At 54.8% G+C, this 12,513-nt stretch overlaps 1 protein-coding gene across 8 annotated transcripts in view; it reads left to right on the forward strand.

The window, feature by feature from the left end:
• Window positions 1-12,513, forward strand: part of PAQR5 (progestin and adipoQ receptor family member 5) — a 69,973-nt gene that overhangs the window by 52,668 nt on the left and 4,792 nt on the right. For all 8 annotated transcript variants that reach the window (XM_035708622.2, XM_025472337.3, XM_049104028.1 and 5 more), the window contains 3 exons: window positions 322-448; window positions 8,175-8,271; window positions 10,249-10,390. In XM_035708622.2, the coding sequence (XP_035564515.1) occupies window positions 322-448; window positions 8,175-8,271; window positions 10,249-10,390 (366 nt within the window). The remainder of the gene's footprint in view (window positions 1-321; window positions 449-8,174; window positions 8,272-10,248; window positions 10,391-12,513) is intronic.

Raw genomic sequence — 12,513 nt, forward strand, 5'->3', positions numbered from 1 at the left:
TGTGTGCCCGCCAGGTGGGTTGCTAAACCTCTCTGTGCCTCTTTGTCATCATCTATAAAGGAGGAGAAGTGCGCGGGTTTATGTTAGAGGGTGATTCTTAAGATTATGTGAGTGTGTAAAGCTCTGGGAGCAGGGCCGGGCTCAAACTGAATTCTCGGGGTAGGATCAGGGTAGTGGAGAAGAAAGGGCGCACGTTCTGGGAGAGGCCGTGGCACCAGCAAGGATGCTCTTGGGCCGTGAGGCTGCTGCTGGGGTCCTCCCCGGAGGTCCGGGCTCTGCTGCGTCCTGCCTTCTGGCCCAAAGCTGGTTTTGCCTCCGCAGGCTCAGCCATCGCCTACTCGGCCTATTCGATCCCGGACGTGATGGTGGACACCACCTTCCACGACTACTACGTGACCCTGGCCGTGCTGAACACCATCGTCAGCACCGGCCTCTCCTGCTACTCCAGGTACCTGGCCGCTGTGCCTCAGCGGGGTGGGAGAGGACGCTCCGTGGAAGGGGTGCTCGGGGGCCTGGGGCTCAGGCCCAGACCCGCTTCATGGGACCAGTCCTGGGCGTTTGAGGGGACTTCACACTTGCCTTAACACTCTGCTGTCACTGTCTTGAAGTTCTTACTGAGTTTGGAACAAGGGGTGGGGGGTGGCCCATGATTTCGTTCTGTACTGGGTCCTACAAATGATGCAGCTGGGCAGGTCGCTTATTCATCCTTCTTGAACCTCAGTTTGCTCATCTGTGAAATGGGGCCAACACATCTACCTGCCTTGAGAGAGGGAGGCAAGGGTTGCAGGTAACATGCCTGGAACACCTGGCCCAGAGGCGGTCAACGGGCAACCTGCTAACAGTGACTGCGTGGGCCTGCCTCTTAGGCACTCGAGCTCTCACTGGTGGATGATATTCGGGTGGCTGCCGCGTCCCCCGGGGAGCCTCCATGGCTGTGAGTCTCACCCACGTCACCAGCTCTGAGTCACTCTGGTGTCCCCCTTTCACTCAAGAAAGCTCATTGGAGTGTTAACACAAGAGACATTGTTTTGGGGCTAATGACTCTAGTTGACTCAGCTCTTTGTAAAAACAAACCGCCCACGTTTCTGCTTCCCTAAATGATTTAGGAAACCTCTCAAATGGAGGTATTGGGGTGACACCCCCGTCTGGTTGGTGCCTGGGTACTGGGTGCTCCCTGGGGCTGGGAGCTCTCGGGGTGGCTTAGGAAAGGGCCCATGGGGAGGCTGGCAGGTTGCACCCAATCCTGTGCCCCCGTCTCCATCCCAGGGAGCCAGTTGGAATCTCCCCACTGAACCCCATTGAACTCAGAGAATTACTATTCCTGGCAGCTGTCCACTGTCCCCTCCCTGGGAAGAAAGGGAGTGGGAGGGGAGCTTCTGTAACTTCTCTGAGGTGACCGTGGCTCCACCTTTCCCTAGGGTGACGCTTGGGTGCCGTGGGACCGAATATAGGCAAGTTTCACAAACTTGACAAACCGGTTCTCTTTAGAAAAAATGGAAGGATAGATTCTTAAAGAGCATCAAGGATATTTGTCCCAACTCGTCTTCCACTTGCCTGTCTTGAGACAGGTTGGAAGCGTGGAGATGCTTTGCGTGGGAGAGAGTCTCATTTCTAGGCTCAGTGTCAACGCTAGGGCTTGTTCATCCCACGAAAACAAGCCTGGGGGTGGGAGTGGAGGGTGAACTCTCTTCCCTCTCCGTGGAAATGCAGAGTCCTCCAAAAGCCCCCCAAAAAACATAGGATCTGCCTGTTCGGATAGAATCAGATGTCACAGGCTTATTCTTGTCTCCTCCCTGCTTCCTCAAGGACTCCGTCGATTGGAAACTCTTTCTGGAGCTTCAAGGGCTGCACGGGTGAAGGAGAGGAGGGGGTGAGACAAGGTGTAACACACACAGAAAAGTAGTCAGGATGCCAGCAACAGCCCAGGAGAGATGAGGCATGCCCCAGAGGCACGGGGCCCAGCTGTGTGGACACACCTAGCCCTGGCCCCTGCATGAGTCATGATCCTGTTGCTTAGCTCCTGCTGGGCTGTGTAGCTGTGCTGTTTGGAATTGAGGATTGGAGGGAGGTGAGCACTGTGGGCTGAGGCGGCATTGAAAGCTCCCTCAGGGTTGAAGAAACGGCCTCGGTTCATGATCCAGGACTGTTTTCCTAGGAACCCTCAATGCAAATATGCTGTCTTTTCTTTTTTTTTCTTAGAACTTCCTGAGTCACCTATAAGCTACCAGGGTAGACTGTTTTCTTCTGGCTAGAAATCTATCCTTGGTTAATAATCAATAGGTCTTCTGGATGTGGCATGCCTGTTACCTTTGGACAGACTTGCTTGGCAGAGGAGGCTGGTCAGGAATCTCTTGATGCCTGTGTTTGGAGGCTACTCCCTTCTCAGTGAAATGGATTATTTCTGTTTACTTCTGGGGCACATCCTTCCATCTATCCAACCACTCATCCATCTACCTCCTCATTCACCATGCCCCTGCCCACCCACCACCTATCCATCCATCCATCCATCCATCCATCCATCCATCCATCCATCCACCATCCCCTCTACCCATCTATCCATCTATCTACCCATTCGCCCATCTACCTACCCAACCATTCACCCATCTACTCATCCATCCATCCATCCACCATCCCCCTACCCATCTATCCATTTACCTACCCTTTCACCCATCTACCTACCCAACCATTCACCCATCTACTCATTCACCCATCCACCCATCCATCCATCCACCATCCCCCTACCCATCTATCCATCTACCTACCCATTCACCCATCTACCTACCCAACCATTCACCCATCTACTCATTCACCCATCCATCCATCCATCCATCCATCCATCCACCATCCCCCTACCCATCTATCCATCTACCTACCCATTCACCTATCTACCTACCCAACCACTCATTCACCCATCCACCCACCCATCCATCCTCCCACACATCTGCCTACCCATCCATTTAGGTACTCACCCACTCACTCATCCATTCATCCAACCAACCCAACTAACCAACCAACCAACCAACCAATCACTCAGCATTCCTTAAATGCCCATCATACTCCAGGTGTCATGTTAAGATCTGGGAATACGAGGAGGAGAGAGGCACAGCCCTTGCCCCAAGAGAGCACCCAGGGCAGTAGTCGAAGCAGCCGGCAGACCTCATAAAAGCCCAGGTGGAGTCATCGTTTCCTCTCAAGGCCAGAGGAGATGGCATTTAGAGTATAGCATTACAGAATGTAACTTATACAAATAATGATAATGTAAAATGACACCCGCTTGGATACACAGAGTTCTGCAAAGTGGTGCTAGGACTGAGTATTTTAGCTGGGAAGAGGGAAGGGCCTTTTGGACAGAGCAAACAGCCTGGACAGGGTGAGGGAGCTGGAGCAGATGGCCCTGGGAGGCAGCAAGGGGCTTCAGAGCCTGCACTGCGGGAGGAAGAGAGAGGATCTCCAGCAAGTGCTCGTGTGTCCTACTGCGGACCTGTCCCCACTGGCTCCTGAAGGCCAGTGGTCTCTGTGGGAGGACATTCCATGGGCTCCTCTTCCGAGCTGAGGGGCTTCCAGGTGTGTTAACGGCTGCTGGCGCGGGGGCTGGAGGAACAGGGCCAGAGGTGGCGGAGTAGGGTGTCCCATCTGAGGGCTCTCCGGGTTCCCATCTCGCCTGGTCCTCTTCCCCTTCATGTTTTCATTCCCTTCTTCATCTTCAGTGTCTGAAGAGCGGGAAAGATGGTTCCTGCACAGCGAGGGATTTGGCCTCGATTCACTGCAGGAGAAGCAGGTGGAGGGGAGGGCCAGGCCCCCCGGAGTCCCGGATTTCAGGGGCTTGCTGTGTGGCCTCTGGCTTCAGTGTCCACATCTTAGGGCATCTGAGAAGAGATGTCTGGGTTGTCTCTGGTTTGGTTGTTCTATGATGCCAGGGCTTCAGAATCTTTCCCAAGATTTCTCTCCTTGCCTTCCTCCTCCCCCAAGCCTCCCCCTGCCCCTGCCTCCTGCTCCATCAGTCCATGGCGTGGCTGGGAGCGACAGAGAACCGCCACCTCCTGCCCAGAGCAAGAAGCAGCCCACAAACCCCATGATCTAAGTGGCATTCATTCCATTACTGTACGTGTCCTTAAGGTGAAGCTCTACATAGAGAACCATGGTCTCCCTTGACTGTTTCTTTGGTCCTTATTACTGTAGAATCTAGTTCAAATGAATGTTCCAGAAAACTGCTTTCTCCTTGTGTAACATTTGAGAAGGGAGATGAGAGAATGCATGACCTTTCTGTGGCTCCCGGAGCAAGGTGGGATGACGGAGACCTGGCCTGCTCCTCCTGCTGGCCACCCAGAACCTACAAAGGGGTCCTCAATCCCTTAGGGACATTAGTCACTCAGAGTTTCCTGTACATCGCAAGTCACCTTTGGACAGACTTGCTTGGCAGAGGAGGCTGGTCTCTTTATTCACCCATGCAAGGTGAATTTATTCGTAGGCTCTTTATTCACCCATGCAAGGCGGCCAACAGTTGTTTTTTGTTTTACAGAGGGATTTTTGTTTTTTGGTTGTTTTGTTGTCGTTGTTATTGTCTTTTGTTCTTTTTTTTGACAAATACTTGCTCAGTGAAATGCCCTGTGGTCAGTGCTGTGAGGGAGAGAGGTGATTTCCATCCTAGGTGGAAAGCGAGCTGCACCGGGAGAGCCATGCTGTGGCAGGGGTGCTGTGGCAATTCAGAGTGGCAGGACCAGGCCCCGGGACAGGGTTTGGAGGTCAGAGCTGGACACAGCTGGAGGCTCGCAGTGGCCCTGACACTTCTAGGGGCTGCAGGGCTCAGCCACCTGACGGTGCTACTGGGTAGGGCCAGGGACCAACATGTGGAAATGCCCACATTCCTGCAGTGTCACCCACACAATAAAACAGCCATAACCACACACGCACACCACACCCACACCTCTCTGCACACCACACACGCACACGCACACGCCTCTCTGCAGTAGAATGTTTCCAAAGGCTCACTAGTTTCAAGCACTGGTTCCAGAATTTGCTTGCAAATCCTGCCGGCTTTGTTGCAACACGATTTATCAGGTTTTTGAACAGACTGGTACCGCATCGACCCTCTCCTGGTGGAGGCTTCTGCCCAAATCCACTGTTTCCTGCCAACCTGGTTCTAGGCAGACGAGGCTTGACTCCCTGTAAACTGGTCTCTCCGCTCTGCGGTGCAGGGACTGTCTTACCAGGTGGGGCTTTGGAGACTCGGGGGCATCCGTGCTTTGGAGGATTCCGGGGCTCCTACCCCCCCACCCCTTCCCGGACTCTCTGGCTGGGGCGACATCCTGTGGCTACCCGTGGAATTGCACCTCGGTAGGGGGAGGCCCCTCTCTGTGGCTGCTGCTCCTTCTGCCTTTTATTTCTCTGTTGCTGTCTCTCTTCTGTTCTGCTGTTTCTCCTTTTTTTCCCTGTAGACTCGGCTTTGCAGATGGAGAGGCTGGTTCGTTTGCCCCTGGGGAAGCACTTTATCAGGCCGGGCGAAATGTTGTCTCAAGTCACAGGAAATCCATGGTTTGGGGGATGGCCCTCGCCAGCCAGAGCCAGCTTTCTTCCTGTGTAAGTGGTCACAGAAAGAGCGTGTTTTCATGGAGAGCCTCTCCTAACCCAGGAAGGATAGGCGGCGGCAGTGCATGGGGAAGGAGGGAGCGGGCTTGTGGTTGGACTGGGTTGGCCAGGGTAGGCTGTGGAGGTGTTGAGACAGGCTCTGGCTGTGGGGGCAGCGGGAGTGTGTCCCATTTGCGCCCCGGGGCAGAGGGGGTACGGGCAAGGATGAAGGCTGGGTAGTGGTCCGAGGCCTGCTCAGCCTGCCGAAGGGGTCGGGATCTGAAACTTGGAAGCCGGACGGCCCTGAGTGTAAATCCTAGCTTTGCCTCTTCTCGGCTCATCGGACTTGGGGCAAGTCACCCAGAACCTGTCCGTTCCCTCCTATTCCTGTTTTCCGGCACAGCATAGCTGTAAGGTGGGGAAGGGGACAGAACAAATCCCGCTGCACACATTTTACTAAAAGCTGCCACGTAGCGAGTGTGCCTCTGTGATGTGAGTGAGCTCCTGGCAAGTCTTGTTTCATCAGATCCTTGCACCAGGCCCGTGAGGGGGTACAGCCATCATCCTGGTGTCCCACATGAGGCCTTGGAGGTGCACAGGGGTTATATAACCTGTGGGGGCCACACGTTCATGAGGGTGGAGGCAGGATTCAGACCCAGGCTGTCCAGGCCAGACACGGCGTGGGCATCGTGGCGCGGTGCTGCCTCACCTCTCCCAGGGTTGGTGGTTTACTCCCAGGCCGGGGAGGGGGGGGGGTCTCATTCAGGGGGATGATACATTGAGGTCCCTTATTTCTCTTCCTCCTTTTCCTTGAGCTTCTCTTCCTTCTCTACCCAGTGCCTGCCATGTGCTTGTCTGACTTAGGAAAGGGTCAGGAAAGGAGACACATGCGGACATGGGCCTTGAGAGAAGTAAGCTTATCGCTGGAGGCTGAGGGGGGCTTCTCAGGGCCCACAGCGGGTGCCTCTTACTCTGGAGCAGGGACCCTCCACTTGGCTGTGCTGAGGGCTGGGCACGACACACCAGGCTAGGGGGTCTTGGGGTCCCCTGACTGCTTAGGGGCCGATGTGGGAACGTCTGCCATGTTCCACACCAAAGGGTACGTGGAGCAGAGGGCTTGGTAGTCAGGTGACTGCCCCGGCTGTGGGGACAGGAGTGATGCGGCCAAGGGCAAAGGGCCTGGGCTGTGGAGCCACGGGTGGTGGTTGGTGGAGGAAAGGGTGGGCTGTGGGCTGGGACAGGGAGTCTGGGCAACTGGGTTGGGGTTGGAGCAGTGGTGGGACCCAGACCCATCCCCGTGGGAGAGCGAGCTGAGGGGTGGGGGACCATCAGGGCCAAGAGGGCCCAGGTGCCTCCGCTGCCTGCCCCAGAATGGCCCCCCCACCAGCCTTGGTGCCCCGACTCTGCTCACCACCCTTGTGGGGGCCTCTGGCCTCGCGCTGCAGCCCTGTGGGCACCAAGGGAGGACCCGGCCCTCCCACAGTACCCCCTGGTAGTGGAGTGGGGCCTGCCCTGCCCCTCTGCCTGGATGGCCTCTGGGGTACTGAGCCTCCGCCACTGAACCTGGCTCAGGGACTGTGGAGACTCTCTCTGACCTCTCACGTCCTCCTGGTACCCCGCCTGTGCCATCTGTGCTGCCCACACCCCAGGCTGCCAGGCCCACCCCGGCTGGAGGCCCCAGCCAGCCGAGGCCCATCGCGCTTCGTCCGGGAGGCCCTACTGTCTCTGCCACAGTCGGCACCACTCAGTTTATTTCATTTTATTTTATTTTATTTTATTTTATTTTATTTTATTTTATTTTATTTATTTTATATTTTAAAGATTTTATTTATTTATGATAGACCTAGAGAGAGAGGCAGAGTCACAGGCAGAGGGAGAGGCAGGCTCCATGCCGGGAGCCCTACGTGGGACTCGATCCCGGGACTCCAAGATCGCACCCTGGGCCAAAGGCAGGCGTCAAACCGCTGAGCCACCCAGGGATCCCCGGCACCACTCAGTTTAATGTTGGCTCCGTCTTTGGACCAGAGGCAGGTCAGGGTGTTGAGGAGGAAGAGGGGGAGAAAGGCCACATTTACTAGGTTTCCCCAGGCCGGTGTCCCTGTGTGTGGTCCCAAGGATTCCAGAAAGCTCTCCAAGTAGTTTAACGCTTACTGGAAGCAAGGGCTTCTGCACAGCAATCACCTGGGCAGCTCCAACTAGTTAGACATCTCGTCCTTCACAGACGTGCTGGGCCCAGGAGCCTACGTGGGGGGCGGGGGGGGGCGTCTCCCCATCTTGTTTTTACTGGACTTTGAAAGGCTCTTTGCCAGTTCAGAACTTGCTTCTTGAAGGGCTTTTCCAGCCCGGTCCTCCTTGGCTTCGTTGGACACCACTACTTCTTGTGCTGCGGCCCCAGGAGATGGCCACCCCCGAGACCTTTCCGCCTGCTGCTGTCGGGGTGGGAGTGATGCACGGGCCGGTGGACAAGCCACCGGCCTCAGGAGGAGGTTGCACAAAACACTTGCCTTCCGTTGACCTGCCCTCTGCTCTTCGTAACGTCCGTGCATGTATGTAATTTACTGACACTGTCTCCATTCCCACTTCTTCTCCCCTTGCCCTTCCTGATTTAGGTTTCTTGAAATCCAGAAACCCGGGCTGTGTAAGGTGCTTCGCGTCCTCGCCTTTGCTTATCCCTACACGTGGGACTCCCTCCCCATCTTCTACAGGGTAAGGGCCCGGCTCTGGCTTTCCTCTGCCTGCTGGCAACACCAGGGAATCTGTTGTGTCCTGAGCTGCTGGGGGTCAGAGCACCAAAATAATGTATTAATGTATTAAAACAGACTGAATGTAGAAAGCAGATATTACAAACTAGTTTCCACTAAGCCATACATTAAAGCTATTTGCATAAATGTAAAATAAGGTCACTCATTGCTTTTTTGTTTTGAAAAAGTTGTTTTTCTTTAGATCACTGCAAGTCACGGAGTTGAGACCTGGGGGCTCCCTTAATAGCATGTGCAGAGTAGTTAGGAGACAGTAGGAACACAGAAGCCCTGACAAACCATAGGAGATGCCTCAATGGCCAGCACCGACTGGGGGCTCAGAAGGAATCTTGGAGGGCTGGGCAGAGGAGGCAGCCTGGGGTTTAGTGGAGGCGCCAGGAGAGTAGGCTCTGGAGGCAGATCTCTAATACGTACTCACAGCAGGACTTTGGCCAAGTTAGGTACAATCTCTGTGCCTTGTTTTCCCTCATCTGTACAATGGGCACAGTAACAAAGCCTCCCTCTGTCAGGTTGTGGGGAGGATTACATGAGGGGAACATAGAAAATGCCAGCTGCTGGTAAGTGTCCAGTAAATGCATTGTTATGTGTTCTCATTAATTAACATACTAGTAGCAAAGAAAAAAGTATCAATGAAGGTCTTAAGGATAGATGGGGATTAGAGAACACAAAAGAAGAGGGTATAGGAGGGACACAAGAAGGGGGCGAGTCCAGGCACTCTCAAATCAGATGGACCTGAGTTTAAATCCCAGTCCCACTGCTCACTGGCTGTGTGACCTTAGACAATGCACATAACCTCTCTGAGCCTCAGTTTCCTCATCTGTAAATGAGGCTGACATCCCCTCCTGCACCGGGGGATGCTCATCAAACCCGCAGATCTGAAGTCTCAGCAATGCCTGGCATAGAGCCTGCACCCACTGAGTAGAGTTGCCCTCCCAGCCTGAGGTTTGATGCACGAGGCAGGAATGGAAGAGGAGGGCCAGAGCTGGCTCCACCTGTGTGGGCCTGGGGAGAGTCCCTGGACTCCTTCCTCGAGGACACAGAACACACAGAGGACACCAGAGCAGAGAGCAGAGCCCGTCCCACGCGCCACCAGATCGCAGAGCAGAGGTCTGGGTTCTCACAAACGCGGTGAGCTCCTGGCACTCACTGCAGCGGACGGTGGGCGGTGGGGAGGGGCGGTCTAATCCTGAAGGGCCATGCTGATGAGCACCCAGGTTCTGGAATCAGCCTGCCTGGACCCAGATCCTAACTTCGCTGCTCATTAGTGGTTTGCACATCACCCTCTGGCCCGGCTTCCTCATCTGCAAAACGGGGAACTAGAGTCTGCCCCAGGTAATTGTTGAGGCTCTGATGAAATCACGCAAGGGTAGGGGCTGGCCCAGTGCCCTAGGTAAGTGGCACCGGCTGTTGCTATTCATAACAACAATACAAAAACCATACTTAACTCACAAACAGCATAATGGCCGTAATTAATACATTTTGATGACTCAGAAGGCCTTCCAGGGATTTCTAGGCCTTAAAGCCCTAATTAGGAACCTGAGACTCGGTGATGCTCTGGTCAGCAGTGACTTCAAGGGTGAATAGACCACTTCTTACTATACTTCTATTTTACCCCTAGACAATAGAGCACCAGTAGATCTAATAGGGTTTTTCTTTTCCTTCCTTTGTTTTGGTAACTAAATAGCCCAAAAGGCTTTATGAGCATTTGGAGGATTAAAATACAGTTGCCTTGGGTCTCAAATGATCGCAGTCAGAATGGGAATTCTGCTCACACCGTCCCCGAAAGCTCCCTTTCTAAGCCACAAACCCGAGGAGGTGAGGGCCTTGGCCTGTGGTATCCATACACGTGCTCAGAGATGTCTCCTGGTGATAGGAGGGGACAGGGCCTCCCCTCAAGACCCGATGTTTCTCTAAATGCCTGCAGCTGTTCCTGGTGCCCGGGGAGAGCGCACAGAACGAAGCTGTCTTGTACCACCAGAAGCACACGGCCATGACCCTCCTGGCCTCTTTCCTCTACTCTGCGCACCTGCCAGAGCGCCTGGCCCCTGGACGCTTTGACTACATCGGTGAGTGCGTGGTGGCCCTGTACCCTGTCGTCCTCCAACCCAGAGAGGCCCACCCCCGACCCCGTCGCTGACACCAGTGTGTGCGGTGTGAAGGGGATGCAGGGGCAAGGAGAGGAGCTCTTCCACAGGACCCTGTTGGGGCGCAGTGCAAGTGGAGGCAGGATGTCTGTAGCCAGCAAATGGCAGTGGAGGATGCGGGGGGAGGATGGAGAGCAGGTGCATCTAGGATTCTAAGCATTCCTGTGGGTTACAGGGACTGGGGACCCCATTGTTAGCCAGAACATGAAATCCCATTATTAAATGGACATTGAAGGCAGCCCTGGAGGGAACGGGATAGACAAAGTACAATTGGCTCTGAGGCTACCAGATGGCAGGGCCATGCTAAGGAGGAGGGGAGAGTGTCTTGCCTTGTTCAGGTGGGTGCAATGGGGCCAGAGTCTTAGGAGAGCGATGGTTCTCAGGTGTGGCCCCAAGACTGCCAGTTTCAGCATCATCTGGGAACATGCAGATTCTCAGGCCCCACCCCAGACATCCCAAAGCAGAAGCTTGGGGCATGGGGCCCAGCCTTACCCAGGCTGTGTGAGGCTCCAGGGGAAGCTGAGCCCCACTGCAGGTAGAGAAGTGATGTGGCGGGGAGGGGCCATCAGAACCCAGGGACTTCCACCTGCTGGGAGAGATCCATTCCCACCCCCACTAGGGAAGTGGGGTGGGCATTGGCTGGAGGAGGTAGCCCTGGGCCACTTTGGGTGAGCCTGATGGGTCCTGGGGACGAGTGGGCCCTAGATAAGCTATCCTGGGCATCCAGGGGTCAGTCCTTGTGCCTGTGTGGTGGGCAGGGACCTTGGTTCTCCCCAAGCCCATTTGGCCCAGTGATTTTCCATCTCCTCCCATCTAAGAGGTGGCCAGACTTGCTTTCTTGGCTCTAATAAGAGCTGCATCTCCTTCACTTACTCTCTCTTACCAGAAGAGATTACAAAGACCAACATGCTTATAGGGCAGTTTCCAAAACAGGGAGGGAGACAGGGCGGAGGAACTGGAAGCTGCCTACCTACAGGAACCGCACCCACCTCCCTGGCCCCGCCCGGATGAGCTAGAGGTGATTGTAGACAAAGGCTGGGGCTGCGGGAAAGGTAGCTTGGGCCTTGTTTTGCCAACTCCCTGGTCTTTCTCTCTCCCTCCCTCCCTTCTTTCCTAATCTTTTAAAAAAGATTTTATTTATTTATTCATGAGAGACAGAGAGAGAGAGAGAGGCAGAGACACAGGCAGAGGGAGAAGCAGGCTCCATACAGGCAGCCTGAGGTGGGACTCGATCCTGAGATTCCAGGATCCTGCCCTAGGCGGAAGGCAGGTGCTCAACCGGGTGAGCCATCCAGGCATCCCTCTTTCTTTTTTTAAAGGTTTTATTTATTTATTTGAGAGAGTGAGAGAGAGTACAAGAGGGGTAGGAGCAGAGGGAGAAGTGGGCTCCCTGCTGAACAGGGTGTCCGATGCCAATGCCAGGCTCGATCCCAGGACCCGGGGATCATGATCTGAGCTGAAGGCAGAGGCTTACGAGACTGAGCCACCCAGGTGCTCCCCCCTGGTTTCTTAATAGTGTCTCATTCATTCACCTTTAGTCCCATCCTCTTGGGCCTGGGGGTCCCAGAGTAGAAAGACACCTGTATGGGGGAATGTTCGCCAGACGTTGTTAATGACAGATCATCAACAAGGGGTTAGGAAACTTCTCCGCCCTACAGTAATGGAGTCTGCCAGACATGGGCCTACCTCTCCCCAGCGCCTCCAGCCCACATGCTGACTGGTGAGCGTTGACCCACAGGAAGCTCCTCCACATTCCTATCGAGCCACAGTGCTGAAATCACTCTTCTTGCTGTAGCCACATTGCAGATACATCTCATGCTCCTGGCACTTTCTGTCTTTATCTCCTGCCCTAATGGAGACAGGTTTGAGCCTCGGGGAGCTCGGCTAGTCACCTCTCTCTGCTTGGATATGTGCCCTCGGAGAGCAGGGCTCTCTGCTGGACAAGAAGCCACTTGGCTGCATCACAAGTGGATGTGGCAATCCCACACAGGCCCCGAGTCTGGCCTGAGTGAGGCAGGGGCAGCATGTCCAGGCACACCTTCTTC

This window comes from Canis lupus, chromosome 30 (assembly GCF_003254725.2).
Source record: "Canis lupus dingo isolate Sandy chromosome 30, ASM325472v2, whole genome shotgun sequence".
NCBI classification, from domain to species: Eukaryota; Metazoa; Chordata; class Mammalia; order Carnivora; family Canidae; genus Canis; species Canis lupus.